The sequence below is a fragment of the Rhineura floridana genome, chromosome 20, assembly GCF_030035675.1.
Source record: "Rhineura floridana isolate rRhiFlo1 chromosome 20, rRhiFlo1.hap2, whole genome shotgun sequence".
In the NCBI taxonomy this organism is placed as follows: Eukaryota; Metazoa; Chordata; class Lepidosauria; order Squamata; family Rhineuridae; genus Rhineura; species Rhineura floridana.
In genome coordinates, this window is record NC_084499.1 from 17,726,201 (window position 1) to 17,752,064 (window position 25,864).

The 25,864-nt window shown below is 44.1% G+C and overlaps 1 protein-coding gene across 9 annotated transcripts in view; it reads left to right on the top strand.

The window, feature by feature from the left end:
• The window catches only part of NTNG2 (netrin G2), a 136,396-nt gene that overhangs the window by 73,930 nt on the left and 36,602 nt on the right, over positions 1-25,864 (top strand). For all 9 annotated transcript variants that reach the window (XM_061603834.1, XM_061603832.1, XM_061603840.1 and 6 more), the window contains one exon: positions 12,009-12,649. In XM_061603834.1, the coding sequence (XP_061459818.1) occupies positions 12,009-12,649 (641 nt within the window). The remainder of the gene's footprint in view (positions 1-12,008; positions 12,650-25,864) is intronic.

Genomic DNA, 25,864 nt, shown 5'->3' on the forward strand with positions numbered 1-25,864 from the left:
CCACTTTCAACAGAAGCCAATTGCAAAATTTCTAGGTAGAATTTATAAATATACTCACGTTCGTAATGAATTTGGTTATGATTTGTGGAAAGAGTTGCGCAGAGCCCTTTTCTTTCCTGCTAACAAAGCTGGTGTGCATTTGTGCTGGAATGTTTGTGCTTTTCAGCCCTGCTGCTTGATAGTCTCTGTGCTCGTGTTTTACCACTTAACCAGCTATTAGCAGTAATCACTCTAAATTAATTATGGCTGCTCCCTTTCCCTAAAACTGTGAATGGAGCGAAAATTAATTGACAGCGAATATCTTCAGTTCAATGGGAATTCCGTCCTGATCTCTTTCAGGTTATCAATTTGTGCCCTGGAGCATGAAAATTAATTACCTACAGATGTTATTTTTGGTTCCTGAAATCATCCTGTCCTTTCTCAAACTGAACAACATAGTTTGACTTGGAAAGCAAAAAAACATTTTTTAAAAAAAAGAAATTGCTATTTTATGATTGGCTGAACGCTTTTTACTATTTATTTTTTAAAAAAAACACCTTTACTGTATTACCTATTGGAGACTAGGTCACATGTATCAGTTTCTCTAGTAACACTCTACACTATGTTTTATTTTGCCCCACACAGAGTGTATTGCAATAATCCAGTCTTTGCCACTCCTCTGGAAATGTTGCAGATGGGTTTTGAACACAGGTCTGGAGGGCAATATTTGGAAGGCCACAGGTCTCCCATCAGTAGTTTGCTTTAGAAAAGAAGCTTAATATAACAATTTGCACATTGGCCCCAAATCAGCAAGTCGATGCTGCCGTGGATTGCAGAACAGGAGACCTACCCTTCCACCCTAAGGAGGGGCCCTTCAGGGGCCCCTCTGGGTTGCAGGGCCCCTCAGCCAGGGCCCAACCTGGCTGCCCTCTGTACAGGCCCTGCTCACTAGTAATCTTTTATGTTGATTTCCATGGGGTGTCCAAGCCAATCCTATGCATGCACCCAGGAATGCATGTCTCACTATCTTCAGTGGGTCTGTGTCCTTGCACAAGTGTGTATAGGGTTGTACTTTTAGCCATTACTAACTGTAGCTGGATCAGGGCCAGTTACACAGATACAACCTTAGTCCTACTCAGAGTAGACTCACTGAAATGAGTGAACCTAAGTTAGTCATATCTATTAACTTCAGTGGATCTACTCTGAGTAAGACTAGCGTTGCATAACACCCGCTGCTTTCAGGGTAGCTTGTGAGTGAGCTTCTTTAGGACAGCAGTCTTATATCTCTATCCTATACATATTTACTTAGAAGAAAGTCTGAATATGTTTAGTGGGGCTTACTCCCTCCCTAGTGAGCATTCATAGGAATCCAGCAAATGTTTCTGTCTTTAAAAAGGACAAGAAAATAAAAAGGGAACTAGCTTTTTAAAATCATGATGATGGTATAGTTTTAAAAACAACTGAAGAAATAGCATCATAAAAATAGCATCAGATGAAATCATATGTAAGGAGCCAGCAATAAGACAATTATAAATTCTTTGTGGAATTTTTAAATAAAGTATTCAAAGTATGCTTAAATGCTGCAAGAGAGGGAGGCAGGTGGAATTATTGGAGGAGGACATTTCACAACTGTGGAGCCACCACTTAAAAGACCCTGTCCCTGGCATCCACCAACCTGATCAATATTTGTAGCAGGCCAGAGAATAAGTCCTCAGGGGCCAATCTTAGGGCTCAGTCATGTCAATATAGTGTCAGCAGTTCTTAAAATAACATGGCCCCAAACCATTCAGAGCTTTAAAAGTTAATACTAGCACTTTAAATTGAGCCCAGAAACAAATGGGTAACCAGTGCAACCATTTCAAAACTGCTATAATAGGATCAAACTATCTAGCCCCCACCAGGGTTGAATTTTTTAAGTAGGTTACATTTCTAGGCTGTCTTTAAAGGCAGCCCTGTATAAGAGAGCACTGCAATAGACTAGTCTGGATGCAACCAGTGTGCAAGTAACTGAAGGTAGATAACAGTATTCTTGATTGGATCCACAAAGCAACAAGTACAATACAGTCCACTGTCATGCAGTGAACTTTGGGTTAACAGCATCATATTATTATTGCAAGAGCCCACACTAATCCCAGGATTAGTCTGGGGAATTTGGCTAAATGTAAAGGACAGAAGAAGAAAAATAGATGCAGTGGAAGGACAATTTGAGCTCTGTGTGTATGTATATGCATGCTTCAAAACAGGGATAGTGACACACACACCCGGTTAGCGAGTCTGATCTGCTCCACCCCAAGCAATTTCATTGTGGTCCCCCAAGACCCCCACCAATTTTGGTAGAAATAAAAACAAAGTAGATGCAGCACTAGATGGTGTAGAGGTTTAAACTTCTTTGCTTGGGCTAGTGCTGTGATAGGGATTCAAACTGGCCCTCCCCACTGATCAGATCAATCTGAATCTCTATCACAGTGCTGGGCTGCAGGGTTTATTCTAATTTGCAGCTTTATTCTAATTTGCAGCTAGACACAGTTTGTGCAGCATCAAAAAACCTGTCCAATGCAAAATAAGTTTTTGTGAATGGGATTTTGTGCATATGGGATTTAACACGGAGCTAGTTCGTTTCTTAAAATGAAATAGATGAGAAAAGATAAAAAGAAATAGAAAATGAAGCAAAATACCACTCATATCTTGATAAATGTTCTGTGGGTGCCAGCACAAAATGATTGGCATGGACAGCAAAAAAAAGAGGTGCCAGTACTTTGTACTGGTGAATACTGACACACAGACAAAAGCCCTGCTGATATAGTATATTATAGGACAAATTACTTGACTAGTTTGGGGGTGGGTAGTGTGCTGGCTGCTTATGCAGTAGGGGAAAAAAGCTTAGAATGAACCCTGCTGAGCTGGACAGAGACGTTTAAACCTCTACATCGGGGGTGGGATCATTCCCTTCTGGGCAACCTTCTAGGGACCACATGCCAGTGGTGGGCGGTGCCAGAGACAAAAGTGGGTGGAGCAACAGATGTAAATGTTTCCTTTGTACAGTCGGCTAGACACACACACTCACACATTCCTCTTAATACTCCAACAAGACAAGCAAGAGGCATGATCAGAGTCCAGTCAGGCAAAAACACTTGGGGTGTGAAGCACAGCCGGTTAGGGGTGTGGCCTGAGAAGAGGGGGTGTGGCCTGGGGAGAGTTCCATGGACCAGATGGAGAGGTCTGGAGGACCACATTCGAACTCAGGTCCCTCACTCCAGAACTATGACCAGTCCAAAGCTGCAATGGAGATTGAAATTTGCTGGGGGGGGGAGAGAGCTGTGTGCCTCTGTGTGTGTGTGTTTGGCCTGGGTGTGGTGTGTAGATATGCATATTGCCCCTTAGCCGAAGGTGAGTTGGGCTCTTGGGGGGGGGGGAAGGTTAGCCAGCCTTGCTTTACAACAGCGTAACACCCGGCTGCTTAAAAAGGAAAAAGCTAACCCTTCCCAAATTACTCTGGTAAGCAAACAGTTCTTACTAGTATAATTTCAGGATCTTTCTGTACACACAAGTCGATGTACAGAAGAGACAGAGAGAAATGCAGAAGGCTTGGATTGCTTGTAGGGCTTATTTATTCTGGCTGCTGTTTATTAAAATATTTTCTCAGCAGGAACAGGCGCGGTAAAGACACAGGCTGATTCATTAGCGCTGCTGACCATCTGCTCCTCAGAAGTGGGGCTAAGCTTTTGACTCCACAGGTTGGGTCAGAAGAGGGAGGGATGGGATGGGGTGGCAGCAAGGTTAGAGATTTACATACCACCCATGTCTGTTGAGTGTCAGACTCTGCCATGATGGGCAGATTTGAGAACTGGGGTAGGATGGGGATAAAGAAGCTGCACAGGACCCGTTCTTCATCAGAGCCTGCCATATGTAGTGGTAAATGTGGCTCCAGTAAATGCAGGGTGTCATTGTTTCAGACAAGCAAATAGTTATTGATATGGTTCCTTCCTGTGACATCCCGCAGGATCTGGAGGGAACTCTATCCTAACTTAAACACTTTGCTGCTGTCCTCAGCAAAACAGGAATTTTGTAAACTAATCAGGTAATCTTTAAGCCAGAAGCCAGCAGCAGAGTCTTAGAACACCAAAGCTGATGCAGAAGGAGCTCTCAAGGGCAGGTCCTTAAGACGCCTGCTGTCCAAGCTACGTGATGTGAGGAAGGAGCTGGCAGGAGCAGATGAGTGCAGAAGTAAATAGTCTAGTAAGACTTTTGGTTGAAAGAATAAAGAAACTTAAAAGTTTATTACTACTGGGAAATGAAGTTATTCTGACTAAAGACATAGATGTGGCCATTGTATAACCATGAGGCTCACACTCACAGATACTGTCTCTCACTGATGAGAAAGGAAGTAAAGCCTGAGAAAAAACAAGTAGTTACTAAAGAAAGAATCAGTGAGGGAAGAATAGGTTGCCTTTCTGTCTATCCCTGCCCCCTCACCAGTTCAGGTTACGTGTTACAAGCTTTGGTGCTTTCCTCCCAGCAGGCTGTGCTCAAGTCCCATAAGTTGCAGGTGGATAGCCCTCTGACTTAAGAGTGCCAGTTGCCCACAAATTCTGCTGTCAGGTGGGAAGAACAAGAGAGATTGCCATTCTTGTCATTGCCCAGTCACACAGATTTAGCAGGAATAGGTATGTCAGAGGTTTCCAACAGAAACAGAAGCAGAAATTGTGAGTGTCCACTTGTTTACCCCATGTCTGGAACAGAAATCAATTCAGCAAAAATGTTCAGTATTGGCTGATTTGTTGCTTTCAGCCCGCAAATGATATGTAATTGATTACTTTTTTTTCTGTGTTTGCATTGAATTTCCTTTGCACTGAAATGGGGTGGAATAACATAATAACAATGTAATTTACGCAATTAATTTTGTAAATTACACAAATTATGTAATTTGGCCACAGCAGACAGCAAAGCAAATATATATTTTTGTGGAAGACAGACTGCAGTGAAATGCAAGCAGTGCTACATGAGACAATATTGCCTTCTTATATCCCTAAGCAGGACCAACACCAGAGAAGGAGACAGATCATTGGTCTGGTTCAAATATGGTTGCAGAAACCCACTCCACAATCAGCAAACTGCTATGTACAGTAAGGTTGGGTTCCTGAGATTTGTTCATGCCTCCTCCTAGGGATGGACAAATCAGTCCATCTTGGTTTCTCATTTTTCAAATCTTAAGTTCAGTTCACCATGTTTCTGCACCAGTTTGAGGGTGTTTTTTTAAAAGTTGTCACAAAAATTCATCAACATTTTAGTGCATGTTTCTCCTACTATACATGTCTTTGTATGAAATTTCGCATACAAATTTTGCAAACATATGCTTGTTTTTTGCAGGCCATTTCCCCTGGTATAATGCATTTTTGTATGTTATTTTCACTAATATATGCATTTTATGAACCCTTTCCTTTAATACACACAATGTTGTACACGTTATTGGATTGGAGACGTGCATCACAAAATTCAGAGAGTATGTTTCAAAGGATAGTGGCATTTTAGTTCATGGATTGTTTCAGGAAGTGTGAATTACGTAGTTTCACATTTAAAATGCGAATCAACCTGAATTCCTCCCTTTCCCTATCCCGTACTTCCTTTAGTGGAATATTTTTTCCCAGGGAGGGCAGACACAATGTTAAGCTGCACCCAGACTGTAGTTTTCTCCATGGCTGATCTAGCATTACAGCAGGTATGGGGAACCTTTGGTCCTTCAGATATCACTGAACTACAACTCTCCTCATGCTTGCTGGGGATGATGGGAGTGCAGTTCAGCTGCCCCGGGCTCCTACTGGGAGAAAGGGCGGGATATAAATCTAATAAATAATAATAATAACATCTGAAGGGCCAAAGGCTCCCCACCCTTACAGCATTAAACCAGAATAAAAGGTCACACACAGAAGAGGTACAAACTAGCCCAGGAATGTTGGGGTAGAGTTATAGGAACACAGAAAGCTCCTTATACCGAGTCAGACCAATGGTCTAACTAGCTCATATTGTCTACATTGACTGGCAGTGGCTCTCCAGGGTTTCAAACAAGGGGTCTCGCCCAGCTCTACCTGGAAATGCCATTGGGAATTGAACTGGGACCTCCTGTATGCAAAGCCAATGCTCTGCCACTGAGCTACGGACATTCCCCATTCTTTGGGTTATTTTAGACAGGTCTGACGTCAGTGGCCAACCAGATGCCCGAATGGGAAGCCAACAAGCAGGACCTGAGTGCAACAGCACTGTCCCCCCTTGTGAATCCCAGCAACTGGTATGGAGGCTTATAGCCTTCAGCAGTGGAGACAGTACATATGAAGAGCCATGCTGGACCAGGCCAGTAGCCCCTGTTCAGCCCACAAGCAGAGCCTGAATGCAACAGCACTCTTTCCATTTGCTGCTCCCAGCAACTGGTATTCAGAGGCATCCTGCCTTCAACAGTAGAAGTGGAACATAGCCATCATGTCTAGTAGTGCCATTGATAGCCTTGTCCTCCATGAATTTGTTGAATCCCTTTTTAAAGCAAGGCAAGCAAACTCCTCTACATGACATCTCATTCCAGGTACAACAGGTGGGGGTTGGCAGTGAGTCCTGTCTCTAAAGGTGCTTCCAGATGATGAGACACAGGATTTCAAGTGGCAGGCATGCTGATTCAGCGGACCTGAGCACCTGCAAGCCATATGGCATCTCTGTGTCCTTCGTTGCCAATCCAAACAGCAAGCCCTGGTCTAGCAGGATCAGAACAGATGGCAGAGTCCAAAACAGCAATTACAGCTTGAACATCCTTGCAATAGTTTGTGCTCTTCCTTGAGTTAAAGTAATCTCTCCTCTTCTGACTTAAGTTCTCCAGAGCTAAATGTGCCATGAAGGAGGAGGAGGATACTGTCTGAAAGAAGCTTATTTCTTTTTGCTTATTGTTTATTCCAAAGATTTATGCCCCCCCTTCAATTGCAACTCTCTGCAGCTGCCCCTTCTTTGGCCGATAGAAAGGGCCAGGCTGACCTCCCCCTTGCTGTGATGCTTTTTCTGGGAATCGGGGTGCAGCCTTCCTGTGACCCTTGGTCCCCTGACCAATGAATGAGCTGCCTTTAAGCTCTGCAGCCCCAGGACAACTGGCAGTTTGAGGCAAGTGTTCTTCCAGGCAAGGAGAAGGGAAGCAAAGCTCCTTGTAGCAGCTCCTTCTCTAGTCGATGGATAGGGCCAGGCTTGCCTTCCCTTTGCCCAGTTGTTTTTCCTGGGAGGCTGGGTGTGCAACATCTTAGTGGCCCTCAGCCCTCTTATCAGCTACAACGGCCAGAGTGTACTTCTTTCTGCTTCCTGGTCCCAGTCTAAAGGGTATGTCTCCTAGCTAGAGATGAGGAAGGCATTCAGTTCATTTTGCATTTAAAGCTGAATCTATCAAGTTAGCTCTTTCCAAAACATCATTATCGTTATCATTATTGTTATTGATATTATTGTTATTAATAAAATTTATATCCTGTCCTTCCTCCCAGAAGGAGCCCAGGGTGGCAAACAAAATCACTAAAAGCACTCTAAAGCATCTTGAAAACCAAATACTTTAAAACATCTTAAAAACAGCTTAAAAAAACATCCAAAAAAGCAATTCCAGCACAGACACAGACTGGAATAAGGTCTCTACTTAAAAGTCTTGTGGAAAGAGGATGGTCTTCAGTGGTGCCAAAAAGATAACAGAGTTGGTGCCTATCTAATACTTAAGGGGAGGTAATTCCAAAGGGTAGGTGCCACAACACTAAAGGTCTGCTTCCTATGTTGTGCTGAATGGACTTCCTGATAAGATAGTATCTACAGGAGTCCCTCACCTGCAGAGCATAGTGATTGACTGGCTATATAAGGGGTCAGATGATCTTTCAAGTATCCTGGTCCCATAGGGCAAAACCAGAACCTTGAACTTGGCCCAATAGCTAATGGGCAGCCAGTGCAATTCTTTCAGCAGAGGGGTAACATGTTGATGATTCCCTGCCCCAGTGAGCAGTCGCGCCACTGCATTTTGCACCAGCTACCGCTTCTGGACCAACCTTAAGGGCAGCCCCACACAGAGCACATTACAGTAATCCAGCCTGGAGGTTACCTAGGAGCAGATCCAGCCAGAATGCTAAAGCCCTAGAAGTGCCCAAGGACGACACTTGAGCGAAACTCAGCAATGGAAAGGTTTTGCTGCCCTGTTTCCAATGAGCCAAGGTGGTCTGGAAAGGGAGAAGGAAGTCAGAAGGCAAGTCCAGAATAATCTAGAGGAGAGAAGAAGATGGATACCATGTGTGTGCCTAGATCAGGCTTCCTGAACCTGGTGCCCTCCAGATGGACTACAACTTGCACCAGCCACAGGCAGCATGGCCAATAAGCAGGGATGATGGGAGCTATAGTCCACAACATCTGGAGGGCACCTGGTTTGGAGAAGGCTTGTCTAGATTGTTCACTTTTGTTGTTGAACAAGACCGTCAATCCTCTTTAGCTACTGCAGGACAATTTCATTGATTCCCTATCCTTCTGTTGCTGAAAAACCATATGTACATTGAACCAGCAAAGTGCTCGTCAGCAGCATGAGCTGTGTTTCCTTTTATGTTTTCCTTCATCAAAATGAATAGCTTCAAGTTACCTCCATGTGAGAAAGGAACATAATTGCCCAAAGCACAAACCTTTTGTATGCATTACTTGTGTTTTGGGCATAACTGTCTAGCAAGGATGGGGAAGAAATTCAATTCAGTTCATATTTGAAGCTGGATCTATCAAATTTGCACTTTCCGAAACAATATGAGAACCGAAACACAGCCCTTCCGATAAGTGCCCCTAGGAAAAGGCATTATCTGACCCACTTCGAAGCCCATCTGTCTGTTTCGAGTCCCATGCAGCAACCACCCCTATAAATACTAACCTCTCATCGTACCCCCACTAGGAGGCATTGGGACATTTGGCTCTGTGTGTGTGTGCATTTTAAATGGGATTACTGTTGTTTATCATTTGTTTCTAGTAATGGTAATAAGCTGAGGGTTTGGTGGTTGTTTTTTAAACTATCTCTGCTGCTTTTACTGTTTGGAGCAGATGTCTGCTGTATTTAAAATACTCAACAGCTTATCCACTAATAACATAATTTCACTTAAAATATATTAGGGGAGGGGAGGTTGAGCTACAAAAAGAAAATGTTTTGAGCACCTGGAAAAAGAGAATTTGCTCTCTCCCGTTAACAACCCAACCCCAATGGTATAAGTGGATGGTAAAACTCCTACTGGATTTAAGAGGTGCAGAAACAGATTGTAGCAGTGGAATGAGTTTCACAAAGGTTATTAGGGACGGAATCTCACTTCTTTTGGTCTGCCTTTAAAGCAGGCTGACCTAATTCACCGTTCCCTGACTTATATGAGGATTGGGACAGAGTTATCCATTGGATCGTGCACTTTGGTAAATTTTGTGAGGCAGTCTTGATTTTTTAAAAAATGAATTCAAATATGAGCATTTTACAGGAGAGATTTGTACAAAAAAGTTATTTCAAAGGAAATGGATAGAAAAGCATACAAAAAATATGTTGGAGAAAACACATGCAAAATGTTATTTTAGGGGAAAGTCTGTAGAAAAATGCATATATTTGGGGTAAACATGCATAAATTTAATGTGAATTTTTCATGCTGTTTTAAAAAATATCTGCAGTAAATGCGACAGAAGGTACAAGTGAGTGAATGAATGAATATACTGCTTAATGTCAAAATGGGCTTCCAAGCTTTTTTGATTGAATGCATGCGAAACCGAGACAGAATGGAAACAGGCTGGATGGAAGAAATATGTTCCTAGCAGTTAAGGCACACCCATACCATACATTTAAAGCATTCTTATAATACTTTAGCAGGCATGGAGAATCCTGGGAGCTGTAGTTTGTTAAGGGTGCTAGGAACTGTATGACTGTGAGGCCAGCACCCATAACAAACTACAGTTCCCAGGATTCTTGGGGGGGTGCATGACATAAGAAAGTGGTACAGGAAGGCTTTCAATGTGTGGTGTGGATGTGACCTTAGCCATGATGGATAATGGATCTTCCATATTCAAGGACATTATGCCACTGAAAAACAGATGCAGATGGTGGTGGAAGGTGAGATAAGGGAACACTCTTGCTTTATGCCCTTCTTCTGGTCTTCCTAGTTGGCCACTGTGAAAATAAGATGCTAGACTAGAAGAAGTTGGGGGCTCCTCTGCTGGGAGATCTTCTCTGCCTGTGGAGAGGGAGATCCATAGGATCTAATGGCCACTCAGCCATTCTTCCCAGGAGATCCCTTAGAAATTATTCCCTGATATTTTAGGTGATTCCCCCATATTCCCAGAGGATGCTCTTCTGCAATTTCTGACATATTCTTATATTGAGTGATATCCAACTAAGTCGTGAGAACATTAGCCTTGAGAAGAGGAGACTGAGGGGAGATATGACAGCACTCTTCCAAGTATTTGAAAGGTTGTCATGTAGAGGAGGGCCAGGATCTCTTCTTAATGGTCCCAGAATGCAGGACACAGAATAATGGGCTCAAGTTACAGGAAGACAGATTTCGGCTGAACATCAGGAAAAACTTCCTAACTCTTAGAGCAGTATGACAATGGAGCCAATGACCTAGGGAGGTGGTGGGCCCTCCAACACTGGGGGCATTCAAGAGGCAGCTGGACAGCCACCTGTTGGGTATACTTTTAACTTGAATTACTGCAATGGGGGGGCTGGACTCGATGGCCTTATAGGCCCCTTCCAACTGTACTATTTTATGAATCTAAGTCAAACTTAAAATAAGACCATACTAGAGACGGAGGAGAAATTTGATTCAGTTCGCATTTAAAGGTGAGCCTGTCTAATTCACATTTTCTGAAGCAATATGGGGACCAAAATACAGCCGCCATTTGAAATTCACCCTTCTCCAAACTTTGCAGTGCATTTCTCCAGCCAAGAAATGTGTACAAAAATGCATATACTAGAATTAAATGAGCACAAAAATCCCTATATTAGTGGAAACAACCTATAAAAGTGCGTTATATTCAGGAAAATATAAACATTAGGGAAAATTGCTTTGCAAAAATATGTATATTAGGAGAAATATGCATTAAACTTTTGATAAATTTTCATGAGGCCTTTAAAAATGCAAACTGATGTGGAGACCTGAATTTAAGATTAGAAAAATGAGAAACTGAGAGGAAGTGAAATTGACAGATGCTCTTGTCCCTTGTACATACTCAGTGGGCTTAATTTGATTATGATTAATACTGGATATAACCCATTGTACTTAGGCTATCTTACCTTTTGGAAAGTCACAGTGGGTTCTTGGAGGAAAAGAAGGAATCTCCAACAGTGCTTTAAAACCTGCAGGAGAAAGCTGGAAAAGAAAAGAAACAGTTCTGACTCGTTTCATGATGTGGGAAGGGATTCATTGTCGTATACCAAGTGAGGTGACATTTCATGACATATGGAGTCATGCATGACTCGCATCATTTCTAAAACTTGATGTGACTATGATAAAAAGTATTTGCTTCTTGTGTTTTTACAGAATTGTAGGAGTGCTTGTAGCTCAGTGGTAGAGCATTAGGAGCATCCAAAGGTGCCTTACACTGTATCAGACCATTGGTTCATCTAGCCTAGTATTGTCGACACTGACTGGCAGCAGCTCTCCAAGGTTTCAGGCCAAGGTCTCTCCTAGCCCTACCTGGAGATGCCAGAGATTGAACTTGGGACCTTCTGCATACAAAACAGATGCTCTACCCACTGAACCAGTGCCCTGCTTACCTTTGCATGCCAAAGACCCCAGGTTCAATCCCTGATGTCTCCAGGCAGGGCTGGGAAAGACCCTTGTCTGAAAACAACAACAATAGTGAGCAAGGTGGACCAACGACCCAGCTTAGTATAATGTAGTTCCCAATGTTCCTATTCAGTTCAGAAGATCAGTGACCAGTAGCATCCCTGCAGCTGCAAAGAAATGAATTCCATATTAGTTCTTGCTCCTTGTTTTCCCTTTCTTCTCTTGTCACTCTTGTTGTCCTTTCAGGAAAACCCTTACATGTGTGATGAATGTGACGCCTCCAACCCCGACCTGGCCCATCCACCAAAGCTGATGTTTGACAAAGAAGATGAAGGCCTGGCAACATACTGGCAGAGCATGACGTGGAGCCGTTACCCGGAGCCTCTGCTGGCCAACATCACACTTTCTTGGAACAAGAGCATTGAGCTGACGGATGACATTGTGGTGACATTTGAGTATGGGCGTCCCACTATGATGATACTGGAGAAGTCCTTGGACAGTGGGAGGACTTGGCACCCATATCAATACTATGCAGACGATTGCAACGAAACCTACGGCATGCTAGCACGGCGGGTCAGGAACCTCTCCACCACCAGCTCCAATAGGGTCATCTGCACCGAGGAGTATTCCCGCTGGCCAGGCTCCAAGAAAGAGAAAAATGTGCGCTTTGAGGTGAGGGACCGCTTTGCCATTTTTGCTGGGCCAGAGCTCAAGAACATGGACAACCTTTACACTAGGCTGGAGAGTGCCAAAGGGTTGAAAGACTTCTTCACCATGACGGATTTGCGGCTGAGGCTGCTGAGGCCGGCACTAGGGGGCACCTATGTGCAGAGGGACAACTTGTTCAAATACTTCTATGCTGTCTCCAACATTGAAGTCACGGGCAGGTAACCTGAGCTCCATTTCTCTCTCTCTTTTTCAATTATACCTTTTCTTTGGCTATACCTTTTCTTTTTTAGCTATATCTTTACCCCCCAGCTGGCTACATAACTGCTGTGGGAAGTGAAACTCTGGGTTTAGAGGGGTTGCCCTATACAATGTTGCAGCAAAAACAACAAAGCCATCCAAGTTGGTGGCCATCACTGCCTTCTGTGGGAGTGAATTCCATAGTTTAACTATGCACTGTGTGAAGAAGTCCTTTCTTTTGTCTGTCCTGAATCTATTGGACATCCACAGGTTCTAGTATTATGAGAGATGGAGAAAACCTTTTCTCTATCTGCTTTTTCCGTGCCATGCATAATTTTATACACTTCTATCATGTCACCTCTGACTCACTTTTTCTCTAAACTAAAAAGCCCCAAATGCTGCAACCTTTCCCCATGGCCTAAATGGGCCAATGGTCTGACTCGGGTCACAAATGCCCTGTCCCGACATCCCAGAGAGGCAAGAAGTACTTTTGGAGACAGTGCTAGTCTGTCAAGAAGCATCAGTCCTTTCTAAACAAACCACATGCCTTTGGAGCCCTCTCAAGACTCTTCCCCCGCCCCCCAAGCTGGCTATGCAACTCAAGACTTCTGTCTCCTTTTCTGGCTACAGTTTGCCTGCCAAACTTTCTCCAAGCAGGTCAGGGGCACCCATTAAAGTCGCTGCCAGCCAACAAGAGTCATCAATGCTTATTTAAAGTATGAATCCTCTAGTCCTCAGTGCCCATTCAAGAAACTTGTTTAGCTGCTAACTCTTCAGAAGACAAGACAAAAGGTCACTGGCTCTTTCAGCAGCCATCACAGCAAGGGGGAGGGGAACCTATAGCCCTCCAGATGTTGTTGGACTCCAGTTCCCATCAGCCCCAAGCCAGCATGAATTCTGAGTTCATCCTCTGCATTCCACCTCCTCAGCATTCAGAATGTTACACAATTCTGTGCTGATGTATAGGATCCAAAAGTAAATCGGGGACCGCACACAAGTGGAAAGATGTCTGACAGACAGAATGTCAACAGATAAACTTTTCCATATTATTGTATTTCCATATTAGAAAAGATTTACCCTGTTCACTTTCTGCTTGCCATGGACCTCTCTCAGCAGTGGCTTGTGATAACTTGCTCAAGGAAGTTATTGGGAAGGGCCAGAGCTCAGTGGCAGAGCACCTGCTTTGCATGCAGAATGCCCCAGGTTCAATCCCGGCATCTCCATGTAAAGCTGGGAATGGTCTCATTTAGTATAAGGCAGCTTCCTATGTTCTTTTGAAAGCAAGAATCTCTCACCAGGTTGCAGAAAGCAAGATGGGAACAGGTGACCAACAAAAATATAACATGTTGTAGTTTTGTCTGCAAGATAAGCTTCTGGTGTTTGCATTGCTAAAGCAATACAAACCAAAAGAGGTTCCTATTTGATATTTCTATAGCTTCTCTCTATCCCAGGGGAAGCCAACATGGTACCCTCCAGATGTTGTTGGACTACAATTCCCATCAGCCCCAGCCAGTATGGCCAATGGCCAAGGATGATGGAAGCTGCAGTCCAACAACATCTGGAGGGTGCCAGCTTCTCTATCCCTTTTGTCGTTTCTCTATAGCCCATTCCCAGGCACAAAACATTGTGTGGTTCTGCTCATTGCCTTGTATTTGTTTGTTTATTCATAAAATAACCAACTCGAGACGGCGGTGGTGTACAATCAAATCATTGAAACATCATAGTGAGGAAATTGTAAAGTGCAGAACAAAGGGACCAACAATGAATCAAATTCTCTGGAGATGCTTGACATGAAGCAGGTGGCAAAATATCAAAATTGGAGGTGCCTGTCTGGTTCAGTAGGATCAGGGTTGCAAAATATGGGTCCCACTACACTCAAAGCCTTAGTTCACATACAAATGAATATGAGATGCCTATAGGGCACTCAAGAGGGCTTCTCTCGATGATTGCAGTGATCTGGCTGATGTATAAGGGACAAGGTGGTTCTCTAGGTGACCTGGTCCTCTGCCATTTGGGGCTTTATATACTAAGGGCAATACCTTAAACTTAGCTTGGTAATATAGTGGCAGCCAGCGCAGAGCTTTCGGCATTGGGAGCTGCTCTGACTTTTCAAAAGTCGGGCTGCAACATCCAGCACTAGCAGCAATTTCCGTACCAACCTCATGGGTAGCTTTGTACTCATGACTCAGCCCTGCAAGGTTGATCGGTCTGGGGGATAGCCACTTTCCTAGTTTTGACCTTCATGGCTGAGCCAAGGATTGAAATGGAGTCTTCTGCTGTGTCAGAATGGCTAATAGCATTCGGTGGCTGCATATTTATGTATTTATTTATTTATTTATTCTTGGATTTATTAGTCGCCCATCTGGCTGGTTACCCAGCCACTCTGGGCGACGTACAAAACAGAATAATACATTAAACATACCATAAGCATTAAAATATTAAAACATACAGTAAAAGTTTCAACCCATCCCAAAGGCCTGCCTGAAAAGCCAGGTCTTTAAAGTCCAGCGGAAGCTCATCATAGAGGGGGCATGTTGGAGATCATTTGGGAGGGAGTTCCATAGGGTGGGGGCCAATATTGAGAAAGCCCTCTCTCTGGTCCTCACCAGCCTAGCTAATTTAACCGGTGGGATCGAGAGAAGGTCTTTAGAGGCTGATCTTGTCGAGCGGCATCCCTGACGGTGCTGGAGGCGCTCCTTCAGATAAACTGGGCCCAAACCGTATAGGGTTTTAAAGGTCAAAACCAACACCTTGAATTGGGCCCGGTAAACAACCGGTAACCAATGTAACTCCTTCAAAACTGGGGTAATATGATCTTGACGGCAGCTACCTTTGATCATACGAGCTGCCGCATTCTGTACCATATGCCTATTTCAGGGGCCAGTTTTTGAACTGATACCTTCTGATGTGGAATCTCTGTTTCACATGGGAATACACTAGTGTCACTTCCAAACAACCTGTTTAAAGAGCAGTTGGCCTGATTTGTTTGACACCTCTCGGCTGTTTCATGGACATTCATCCTGATTTGGTTGTGGGGAGATTAGACAGCATTGCATCAAGCAAGTCTTATCCCACACTTTTCCCTGTCACTTTCCTTATAGCAACAAGTCCGATCTTTTGGGGAAGTGGGTTTGTTTCACAAGAGCCCCAAATCGGCTTTAACTGCGCAGCCATAATTTGCTGGGATGAGATTAAATCCCACCCCCAAAAGAGTTAACGTCTGGAAGCATCCCAAGTTGGCCAAACCTGCCATCCCATACTTAGCAAAAGTTAGAAGCTTAGCCGATTACTGCATGGGGGGGGCAGCAGACTCTTGTGGTGGAGGACGTGTTATTTTTATGCATCCTCCCCTCTCCTCCCTTTGCTTTCTTCTTTTTCTTCCATCCTGTCCCTATTGATCCAACGGGTAACTGGAGATGCACAGGACCTGGGACAGGAATAGAAACGAGAAAGCCCTTACTTGGCGAGCAGACGCAAGTGCGTCAGACCAGAGGGATGGAAACCAAGGAGAGGGAAAAGCAAACACCATTTCTCTCCCTGTAGAATTTCTTAAGGTTTGGGTGCTCTTAACCTCTCGAGATGCAGGGAGAGTTAGGCTCCTAGTATCTCTTTCCTTTGGTATTGCTCTGAGATCAATCAGCAGTTGAGGCAGAAAAGGCCATCCGTTCATTCACCCCCTTCCTCGTAATCACGCATTTCCCTCACTGGCATAATTTTCTCCCCTATTTAATATCAGTTGGATCTTCATGTTGCCTGAGCAGTCAGGGTGTAATTGAAGTTAATGGGGTGGATTCTGGCCACATGGCTTCAGTTATGAGAAGATTGGCTTGAGAGGAACAAACCAATTACCAACTAATGATGGAGGTTTCTCTCCTGGCTTTTCCAAAGCCTATGTTGTGTGTTCTCCCTAGCTCTTCTTTATTTTCTTAAAAACAAAATAAAAATTAAAAATTCCTCCACAATTATCTAACCCCATGGGAAAGAGAGCTCGATGTTGTTTATTCATGCTGCAAAAATGCTTAGCCACTGCAATCCTGGGAAATAATAATAATAATAATAATAAATAAATAATAACCACCACCACAGTAATGAAGCTCTGGCAGCCCCAGCATTTATCAGAGCAAGGATTAATTAAGTAGAATAAATTATTCAATAGATTATATTTGGTTTTCTCACATGCGTGGTGCAGCATCTTCCACCAGCATCCTCTAATCCACTGTGTAACAGCCAGGGGTTCTCTTTTTAAGCATGCTAGGAGGTACCTGTGTTTTCCTCCCAGGCCTTCATAGAACCCTGCTGTTGATCCTTCTGCCTTGGAATTCGAGCCCAAAAGTCTTCTTTCTTTCCATGGCATACAAATTGGTATTCTTGCAGCGTGTGTTCAGGGGCGGGGGAGGCAGTTCATCCACCTCATCAAGGTCCTGCCAAGCTCTCAGTAGTAGGACAGAAGACCACTCTTTAACTCCTCTGACTTTTGGAGGGATTCCACAGCAACAGTTTCCCTCCCATTGTTAACAATGGGCAAAAGTTTCAATGGATGTGAATGGAAGCTTTCCCCTGGAGCTGTTATAGTTTATTTACCTCCCACTGTTAACAACAGGAGGTAAATAAACTATGATTGCTCCAGAGGAAAGCTCCTATTGTGAAAGCTCCCATTGTGGGGGAAGCTCCCATTCACGCCCATGGAAGCTTTTCCTTTGTAATAAATAGCAGGCACAGGCAGCCAGATCTGGATTGATACCATAGCAGGGAGCATAGAAGTAAAAGCCTCTCTATCTTCCCCTCACCCTGGCCAGGGTCCTGTTCCAGACCAGGCCTTTTTGCTATGCTACTTACTTTTGAAAAGCCATCCACACAATTACTAATTGAGTCATAGAGTCATAGAATAAGAAAGATGGAAGGGGCCTATAAGGCCATTGAGTCCAACCCCCTGTCTAATCATGTCTAGTGTAGTCCTCAGGCACCCCTGGTGGGAGCAGGGAGTAAGAGTGGAAGGAAACCACTCTGTGTGGTGGTGAAGTGGAAAGGAAGAGAGCTGCAGCACCCTCTATGTCCAAGAGCTCACAAATACCTGCAACCAGAGGAGGCTGGCCCATTAGGGTGAATAGGGCACTTCCCCACTAACCTCAGTCGGCCTGCAGCCAGCCCCCACCTTCTTACATACAACCAGTACAAGTGTTGGCACAGGTTGTCAGCTTCCTCCTCGTAGAACTCAGCAGGGAGTAGGATAGGGACAAAACTAGAATTAGTTGGCTCTGCCTGTTGATGGCTCTGACTCCACCCACTGTTGGGCTTCCTGCCTTCCGCCCTACCAATCCCAGTGGACACTAAACATTACTGCCTGCAACCTGTCCTGTTGAGAAGGATCTGGAAACATCTTTCTTTGCCAATGACGTTTTGTCAATATATAAGGAGACAGATCACCAAGGCTCTGTCTTCATGCCTCTGGCATTATTCTGTGGAGATTTTGTGCCTTTTTGTTGCTGAATTGTGTTCGGCCTTTGGACACATAATACAATTTCATCAATAGGCTGGGGAGGTGATGTATGTGAAAGCACTTAATACGAAGAGACCTACAACAGCCAAAACAGAATATGGCCAATGAACACCATTACAGGCTGCATTGCATTCCAGGAGAAAAGCCAGGGAGTGCTCCTCTACATTGCTGTCAGCTTCAGGGCTGGGGGCTGGGCAGTAACGAAGCAGCCGGCAGTTCGCTGGGCAATAAATCAGTCAAGGCCAGGCAGGTAACGGAGGCCGGCTGGCAGAAGAAAGGCTTGACAACCTAACCAGTAGCAGTGTCCAAGAACATTGTCCAGGTAGGGAAGCAGAGTTCAGAAAGCCAGGGCTCCAGTCCGAAGGTCTAGAGGCTAGCAACGGCCTTACACGCGAGGGGTCACAACCGATGTTGTAGTCAGCAGTCTGCTGCAGCCAAGAACTGCCTTTTATAACAGACTCCCTAAGCCAGGTGCCTGTGATTAGTCTCCCACCTGCTCAGAGCTGCTTGGTCTTAAACGACCCGACCTCTTCCTTCATTGCTGTGCTACTCGCTGGCGTCTCCTTTCTGCAGGGGGGAGGGGAGCCTCCTGTTCATACCCAGAATCCGATTGAGGGGCTTCAGCCAGGTCCTGGACATTCTCCAGCTGGGGAAGGGCCAGAGTTGTGTCCTCAGGGGTTCCACTAGTTCCTTCTCCTGGGTCTGCCAACTCTGCCTCTTCCGAGTCCTCTAAAGGGGCCATGACACTTGCTCTGCAAATATTTGTGCTGTCATATAATCACCCTTGCCTTCCCATAGGGATGGACAAATCCGTCAATTTCTGTTTCTTACATTTTCTCATTTTTCCAATCTTAAATTCATTTTTGCCACTCCTCACAAAAAATTGTCAGTATTTTAGTGTGCAGTTCTCTTAATATTAGGGATGGGGGGGGGAATTCAATTTGGTTCTCATTCAAAGCCAAATTTATCAAATTAACACTTTCTGAAACAACATGAGAACAATATGAGTCATCCTTCAGAAACCACATCTGAATTTTGCAATGCAGTTCTCCAACCAAGCAATGTTTACAAAATGCATATATTAAGGGGAAATATTCACAAAAAGGAATATATTGGTGGAAATAACATGCAAAAATGCATTATATTAGGATAAATGGCTTGCAAAAATGTGTACATCAGTCAAAACTGGCTACAAAAATGTGTTTATTAGGAGAAATTCACACTAAAATGCTGGAGAACTCATGAGGATTTTTTTTAAAAAAAGTCATAAATTGTTGCAGAAATGTGAACTAAATTTAAGATTAGAACAATGAGAAACTGAGAGAACCGAAATTGACAGATCTTTCCATCCCTACTTCACATGCACATTTTGTATGCAGTTTTGCCTAATATACACATTGTTGTGAGCAATTTCCCCCAATATATTTATTTATTTATTTATTACATTTATGTTCATTTTTATACACTGTCCCCTAACACAACACATTTTTGTAAACATTGTTTGGCGAAGTGCAGTACAAAATTCAAATAAGTGTGAATTTCAAAGGATGGCTGTGTTTTGATTCTCTTATTGTTTCAGAAAGTGCACATTTGATAGATTCAGATTGAAATGCAAATTGAATTGAATTTCTCACCCATCCCTAGTTATGACCACCAGCTCGTCATCTATCAACCTGAGGTTTGGTGTTAGCCAAAGGGGTAAACATTTCCTCAGGGTTCAGGTAGACCAGTAATAGGGAATCTGTGCCTTTCAGATATTATTGGACTACAACTTCCATCATCCCTGACTGACCATTGACTATGCTGGCTGAGACTGATGGGAGTTTATTTATTTATTTAACAAAATTTCTATATTGCTTAACTGTAAATAAAACCTCTAAGCTGGCTCAAGAAGATGGGAACAGAGGAAGCTCCGGAGGAACTGGCAGGGCGGCCCTAGCCCCCCCCCCCATCTGCCTCCTGAGGCAGATGCCTGACTTTGCAGTGGTAGAGATGGCCCTGGTTATTTCTGGTGCTCTTCCCAGCGTTAAGCCTTTTCTCCCACTCTTTCTGCATCTATGAGATGCTTTGCAGAAGTGAGGAAGTTTCTAACATGCAGGATTACAATGGCTGTGCCACTGAACTGTTTCCTTTTACTATAATTGATGGGTCTTTAATGAGTCCTGTGGGAGGGCAAGTTTGAAGGGTGTTCTTTCCTCTCCATCCCTGGAGAAAGTCTGTTTTTCAACTAAGCTTAGCTCACTGGGTGACGCAAATAAATACCCCCACCATTGCCACCCTTTCTAAATTCTGTGTGCCCTCTGTCTTCATGATTAACTCCATCCTGACACAATTCTCTGCAAGAATGTTGACAAAATTGGCAACTCATGAAGCACAGATTTCACTAACTTAAGATGTAACGGTTGCCAAGGTGTTTTGTTTTTGTTTGTTTTTTAAGGAAGAAATTATAGTGGATGATGTGTTTGGATTCTCAGGGCGATAGCTTTGCCACTTAAAACTGGCAAAATAATTTCTGCTGTTGTTGGGAGGGAGGATGTGGCTTCTCTGGATCAGATATGTAAGGCAGGTTCCTTATAGTACAGGGAAGAAATTTGATTCAGTTTGCATTTAAAGGTGATTCACTTAAATCACATTTTCCAAAACAATTTGAGAACTGAAACGCAGCCATCCTTTGAAATCTGCACTTCTCTGGATTTTGCAATGCAGTTCTCCAACCAAATAATGTGTACAAAAAAAGCACATTCTTGTGGAAACTGTGCGTAACAATGCATATATTAGTGGAAAAAAGTTGCTTTATGTTAGGGGAAACTGCTTTGAAAGATATGGATATTTGGAGAATTTTACACTAAAATTTTACACTTTTAGGTTGAGACCTATCCCAGTCTGCGTGTGTGTTAGAATTGCTTAATATATATTTTTAATAATGTTTTTAACCCTTTTAAAAGGTTTTTAAATGTTTTTAACGCTGTTTTGTTTTAATGTATTTTAAGATCTGTTTTTATGATGTTTTAAAGCGTTCTTAGCGCTTTGTTTGCCGCCCTGGGCTCCTGCTGGGAGGAAGGGTGGGATACAAATTAAATAATAAATAAATAAAATGCTGGCGAATTTTTATGAGTGAAAGAGATGGGGAACCTGTAACCTCCCAGATATTGCTGGATTTCCTGTCAGCATGGCCAGTGATCAAGATAATGAGAGTTAAGAGTCCAGCAAACATCTAGAGGCCACAGGTTCCCCTTCCCTGGTATATGGGGTGATTATTCACAGTCCCAGAGTGAGTTGTTATGGCATCACATTCCTTCACCCAACCTAGAGGCTGGACCTTCTTCTTTTTTCTTTGATTCACCACCTCTGCTCAAAACCACAGCTCTGCTTCCTCTCTTGCCTTGTACAGGCTTGGCACAGGTACGCCTTCAAAATGCTGACCAGTAGGATCAGATGTTGTGTGCATCTGTGAGAAGAGGATGCCCTTGTCCCTGCACACTTTCCTTGGCACCCTGCTGCCAGCGCTCATTGCCTGTCCAATGCAGCCCGGACATGCGTCCAACTGGCAGCTTCAGACCTTGCTGCATGCTTTCTAGAGGGAAGTGAAAGGCCTTGCATTAAAAATACATAAGCAACTCACTTTCAGCCTTTGCTATAGTCTACAACTGTGCTTTTTTGCCCTAACAGTATTAGGACAAAATGCTGGAGAATTCCACTTGATAGTATTACTCTGCGGCACAGATGGTAGAATTGAAAGGGGCCTCCGCCTCCTGCCACCTTGATGCTAATTTTGGCCTCCTGTTGCAGTGATCCAGTGCTCCTAAGTCTCTCTAGATATAGTCCTGATATGTAAAACTCATCCATGCTCTGTCCTCCTCTCTTGCAGTCCTCCTGTGCAAGCTAGGGACTGCAAGACTCAACCAGGAACCTGAATGACATGATTTGAGGCTGATATTTAGCATAGTGAGCTCCCCAATTCCATATGTGCTCAGACCTCAGCACCCTCTTCCAGGGAATAGCAGTGTACAGCAGCAGTCCTGTGATTGGCAGGTTTAGTGCAACGCCTCTGGAGTGGCCAAGCTTAGCATACTTAGTATAATATTGGGAACCTAACTTTCTGCCCTGGCTTAGTCAACAGAGTACGACCTTCTTCTTACTTAGGGTGACAACACATCACCAATAAAAGGAGAAGAAATGCATCAGCAAAAACAGTGAGCAAAAGAGGGCGCCAATTTGCATGATGTTTGCATTAAATAAGAACACAAGAGCACAAGACGTGTCCTGCTAGGTCAGAGCAAGGGCCTATCTACTCCAGCATCCCGTTCTCACAGTGGCCAATCAAATGGGCAGAACATGAGGACAATAGCCCTCTCCCACTCTCCTTGTTACAGCAACTCCACTGGCTACCGGTCTGTTTCTGAGCACAATTCAAAGCAGTGGCTGTGACTTATAAAGCCCTATGTGGCTGAGGTCCAGGCTATCTGAAGGACTGTATCTTCCCATAGGAGCCTATCCAAGCACTGTCAGGGGAGGCCCTTCTCTCAGTCTCAGCACCCTCATAGGCATGTTTGATGTGAACACAGGAGAGGGCCTTCTCAGTGACTGCCCCCAGGACCTGAAACTCCCTAGGGAGTTTTGACTGGTACCCTCCTGAGCTTGGCTATGATGCTGCGTGAGGTATCTCAGTTTTAGATTCCACCTGAAAAACAAAAAAGGAAATGATACTAGATTTGCATTCTTAGCCTGCCAAGTGACACAGCTTGCTCTGTTTTCAACTGCTTCTTGGTTAGATGAGAAGCTGCTTTTCCTGCTTGCAAGTTCAGATGTGGGTGCCTGTGTTAGGCAGCTGCAAGAGAGAGAAGCCCGAGTTAAAGCTGAGTCAAAGAGCGGGACACAAGCAAGGATTATATGAAGGAAGCCGGGAAGGTGGAAACATTTCCTCGAGAGATTACCCCTTGCAGCACAGTGAGGGGTTGCCAGCCTTAGCCTTTTGGAGCTGCTCTGCCATTCCTTATTAAATAATGCATCCTGATTGATTGGTCTGAAAAGTGCTGTGTCATGGGGTCAGGTTGTGCAGGTTATCGTTTTCTGATTAGACTGATGATTCTCAAAGGTCGAATTCAGAAAGCAATTCTCTGGAAAGATTGATCCTTTGGATGAGGGTTTTTTTTTTCACCCTACAGATGGGACCTGACAGTGAGAAATGACTGACCTGGCACTGCAAAGTGTGGGGCAAAAAAGGCTACCTATTTATTCCTAATGCATTTCGCAGATGCTGCAAACTGTTTCTTATCTGTTGTTGTGCATGCTAGGTGAAACAGTGTTCCTTGCAAGAGCTTAGTGCCTGGAACAAGTTAAGCTTTGCAGAACCTTATCTGCAACTCAGTTAAGATGGGAATTGATACAGAGAAGTCAGCAAAGTGTTAAACCCACTGCTGCATCTTAAAGCATTATGTTTTTTCTTTCATTTCATATGTGTTTAGAAATGTTAAAAAGGTAAAGGTGTCCCCTCACTTGTAGTGCGAGTCGTTTCCGACTCTTAGGGTGACGTCTTGCGACGTTTACTAGGCAGACCATATATATGGGGTGGGATTGCCAGTTCCTTCCCCGGCCTTTCTTTACCCCCCAGCATATGCTGGGTACTCATTTTACCGACCACGGATGGATGGAAGGCTGAGTAGACCTCGACCCCTTTTACCAGAGATTCGACTTCCTCCTTTCGTTGGAATCGAACTCCGGCCATGAACAGAGCTTCAGCTGTGTTACCGCCGCTTACCACTCTGCGCCACGGAGGATCTTTTTTAGAAATGTTAACCCAATAAAATACAAATTTCAAAATCACTTGCTTTGGTAAGACTTTTGGTGAAAGGTGGGTAATAAATATACTAAGTAAATAAATAAATAATCTTTTTTTTAAAACCTGGGGACAGTTGCTCTCCCCCCCCCACTCCAAATAGCCCAATAAAGACTGAGCAGGCTGAGAGGAACCACAAAATGTTGATTGTTATTTGGAAATGTTGATTGTTATTTGGAACCAGCCCGTTCACTACGTCTGACGTCGAAGGCCCTTCTCCGGGTTCCAATGCATATGGAGACCCGGAGAGTAATAACTAGAGCTAGGGCCTTCTCGGTGGTGGCCCCCAAGTTATGGAACCCTGACGAGATACGCCTGGCGCCTTCTTTGTTATCTTTTCAGCGCCAGGTAAAGACCTACCTCTTTGCCCAGGCATTTTAAATTTTAAACTCTAAATTTTTAAATTTTACTTTAATTTGACTTTGTTTTATCTTGTTTATATCTTTTTATACTGTATTGTTTTCATGTTTATTTGTGTTTTAACCTGTTTTTATCTTTTTGTACACTGCCCTGAGAGCTTGTTGCTATAGGGCGGTTTAAAAATGTAATTAAATAAATAATAAATAAAATAAAAACAGAATGAAATAGATTGTTCAACTGGAGGGTGCGGCTGGCTGGCTGGCTAGTTGGCTGGGACCCTGAACAGGAGCACTGTCATTCAGAGGTGAGGATTAGGGAGAAGGGCAAATTAATTTCGAAGGATGGCTATGTTTCGGACTGCACAGTTTCAGAAAGTGAATTAGGTAGGTTCATCTTTAAATGTGAAACTGAATTGAAATTCTGTCCTAGCCCTAGATCAGCCTTTCCCAACCAGTGTGCCTCCAGATGTTGTTGGACCACAACTCCCATGAGCCTCAGCCAGCATTTCCAATGGTCAGGAAAGATGGGAGTTGTGGTCCAACAACATCTGGAGCAGAGCATGGAAAAGTTACTTTTTTGAACTGCGACTCCCATCAGCCCAATCCAGTGGCCGTGCTGGCTGGGGCTGATGGGAGTTGTAGTTCAAAAAAGTAACTTTTCCAAGCTCTGATCTGGAGGCACACTGGTTGGGAAAGGCTGCCCTAGATCCAGGAACAGTCCCCAGCAACTCCAGCTGAAGCAACTCAGGTTGAAGAGCTGGGGAAGCCCTTAGACAGCCACTGCCAGTTGGATCAGACCAGCTTAGCCATGCTGGCTGGGGCAGATGGGAGTTGTGTCCAAAAATCTGGAGGTTGGTGAAATCTGGAATAAACCTATTGAGCTAAGGTGAAGTATTAGGCTAACTCCATAGAAGGTAGCTTCCTACAGTATGTTCATAGAGTGCTTTGGTTTGGTCCATCCTTGCTTCTGTGAGTAGGGCTATCCCCCCCCCCCCGGCACCTCTAGGTCCTGTACCATGGTGAAAAGATGATGACCTGCTGTGACCCACGCTACTTTGCTTTCCCTATTTTTTTCTCCCCAAAAGGAAATTGCAGCAAGAGATGAAGGCAATGTTCCGTGGGTGTTCAATAATTCAGAGAGTCGGGCTCTGTGGCACCTGAGCGCTGGTCATTGTCTGTTCAAAAGGGCAAGGACGGTTGTGCAGAAAACTTTGCTCCACAGGGGCAGATGGAGAAAGCAGCCAGAACCCTGCAACAGGGCAACCTTGATTTCTGTGATCTGGTAGGGGGGGGGGAGAGATCTTTCTCCCCACACACAGTTACCCCCCCGACTGTCAGCTGTTACAATCCACTCCCTAAGTATTTAAGCATGAAAGGCTTTAGCTGTCTCTGTTCTGCCTTCAGCAGCCTTTTCTGCAACCCACTTTTGGCAGAACATGGTTTGCTTGCTGCATCTGGCAGCTCTTTGCTCCAGAGATCAAATGTTCCACTTGCGCCCCTTTAG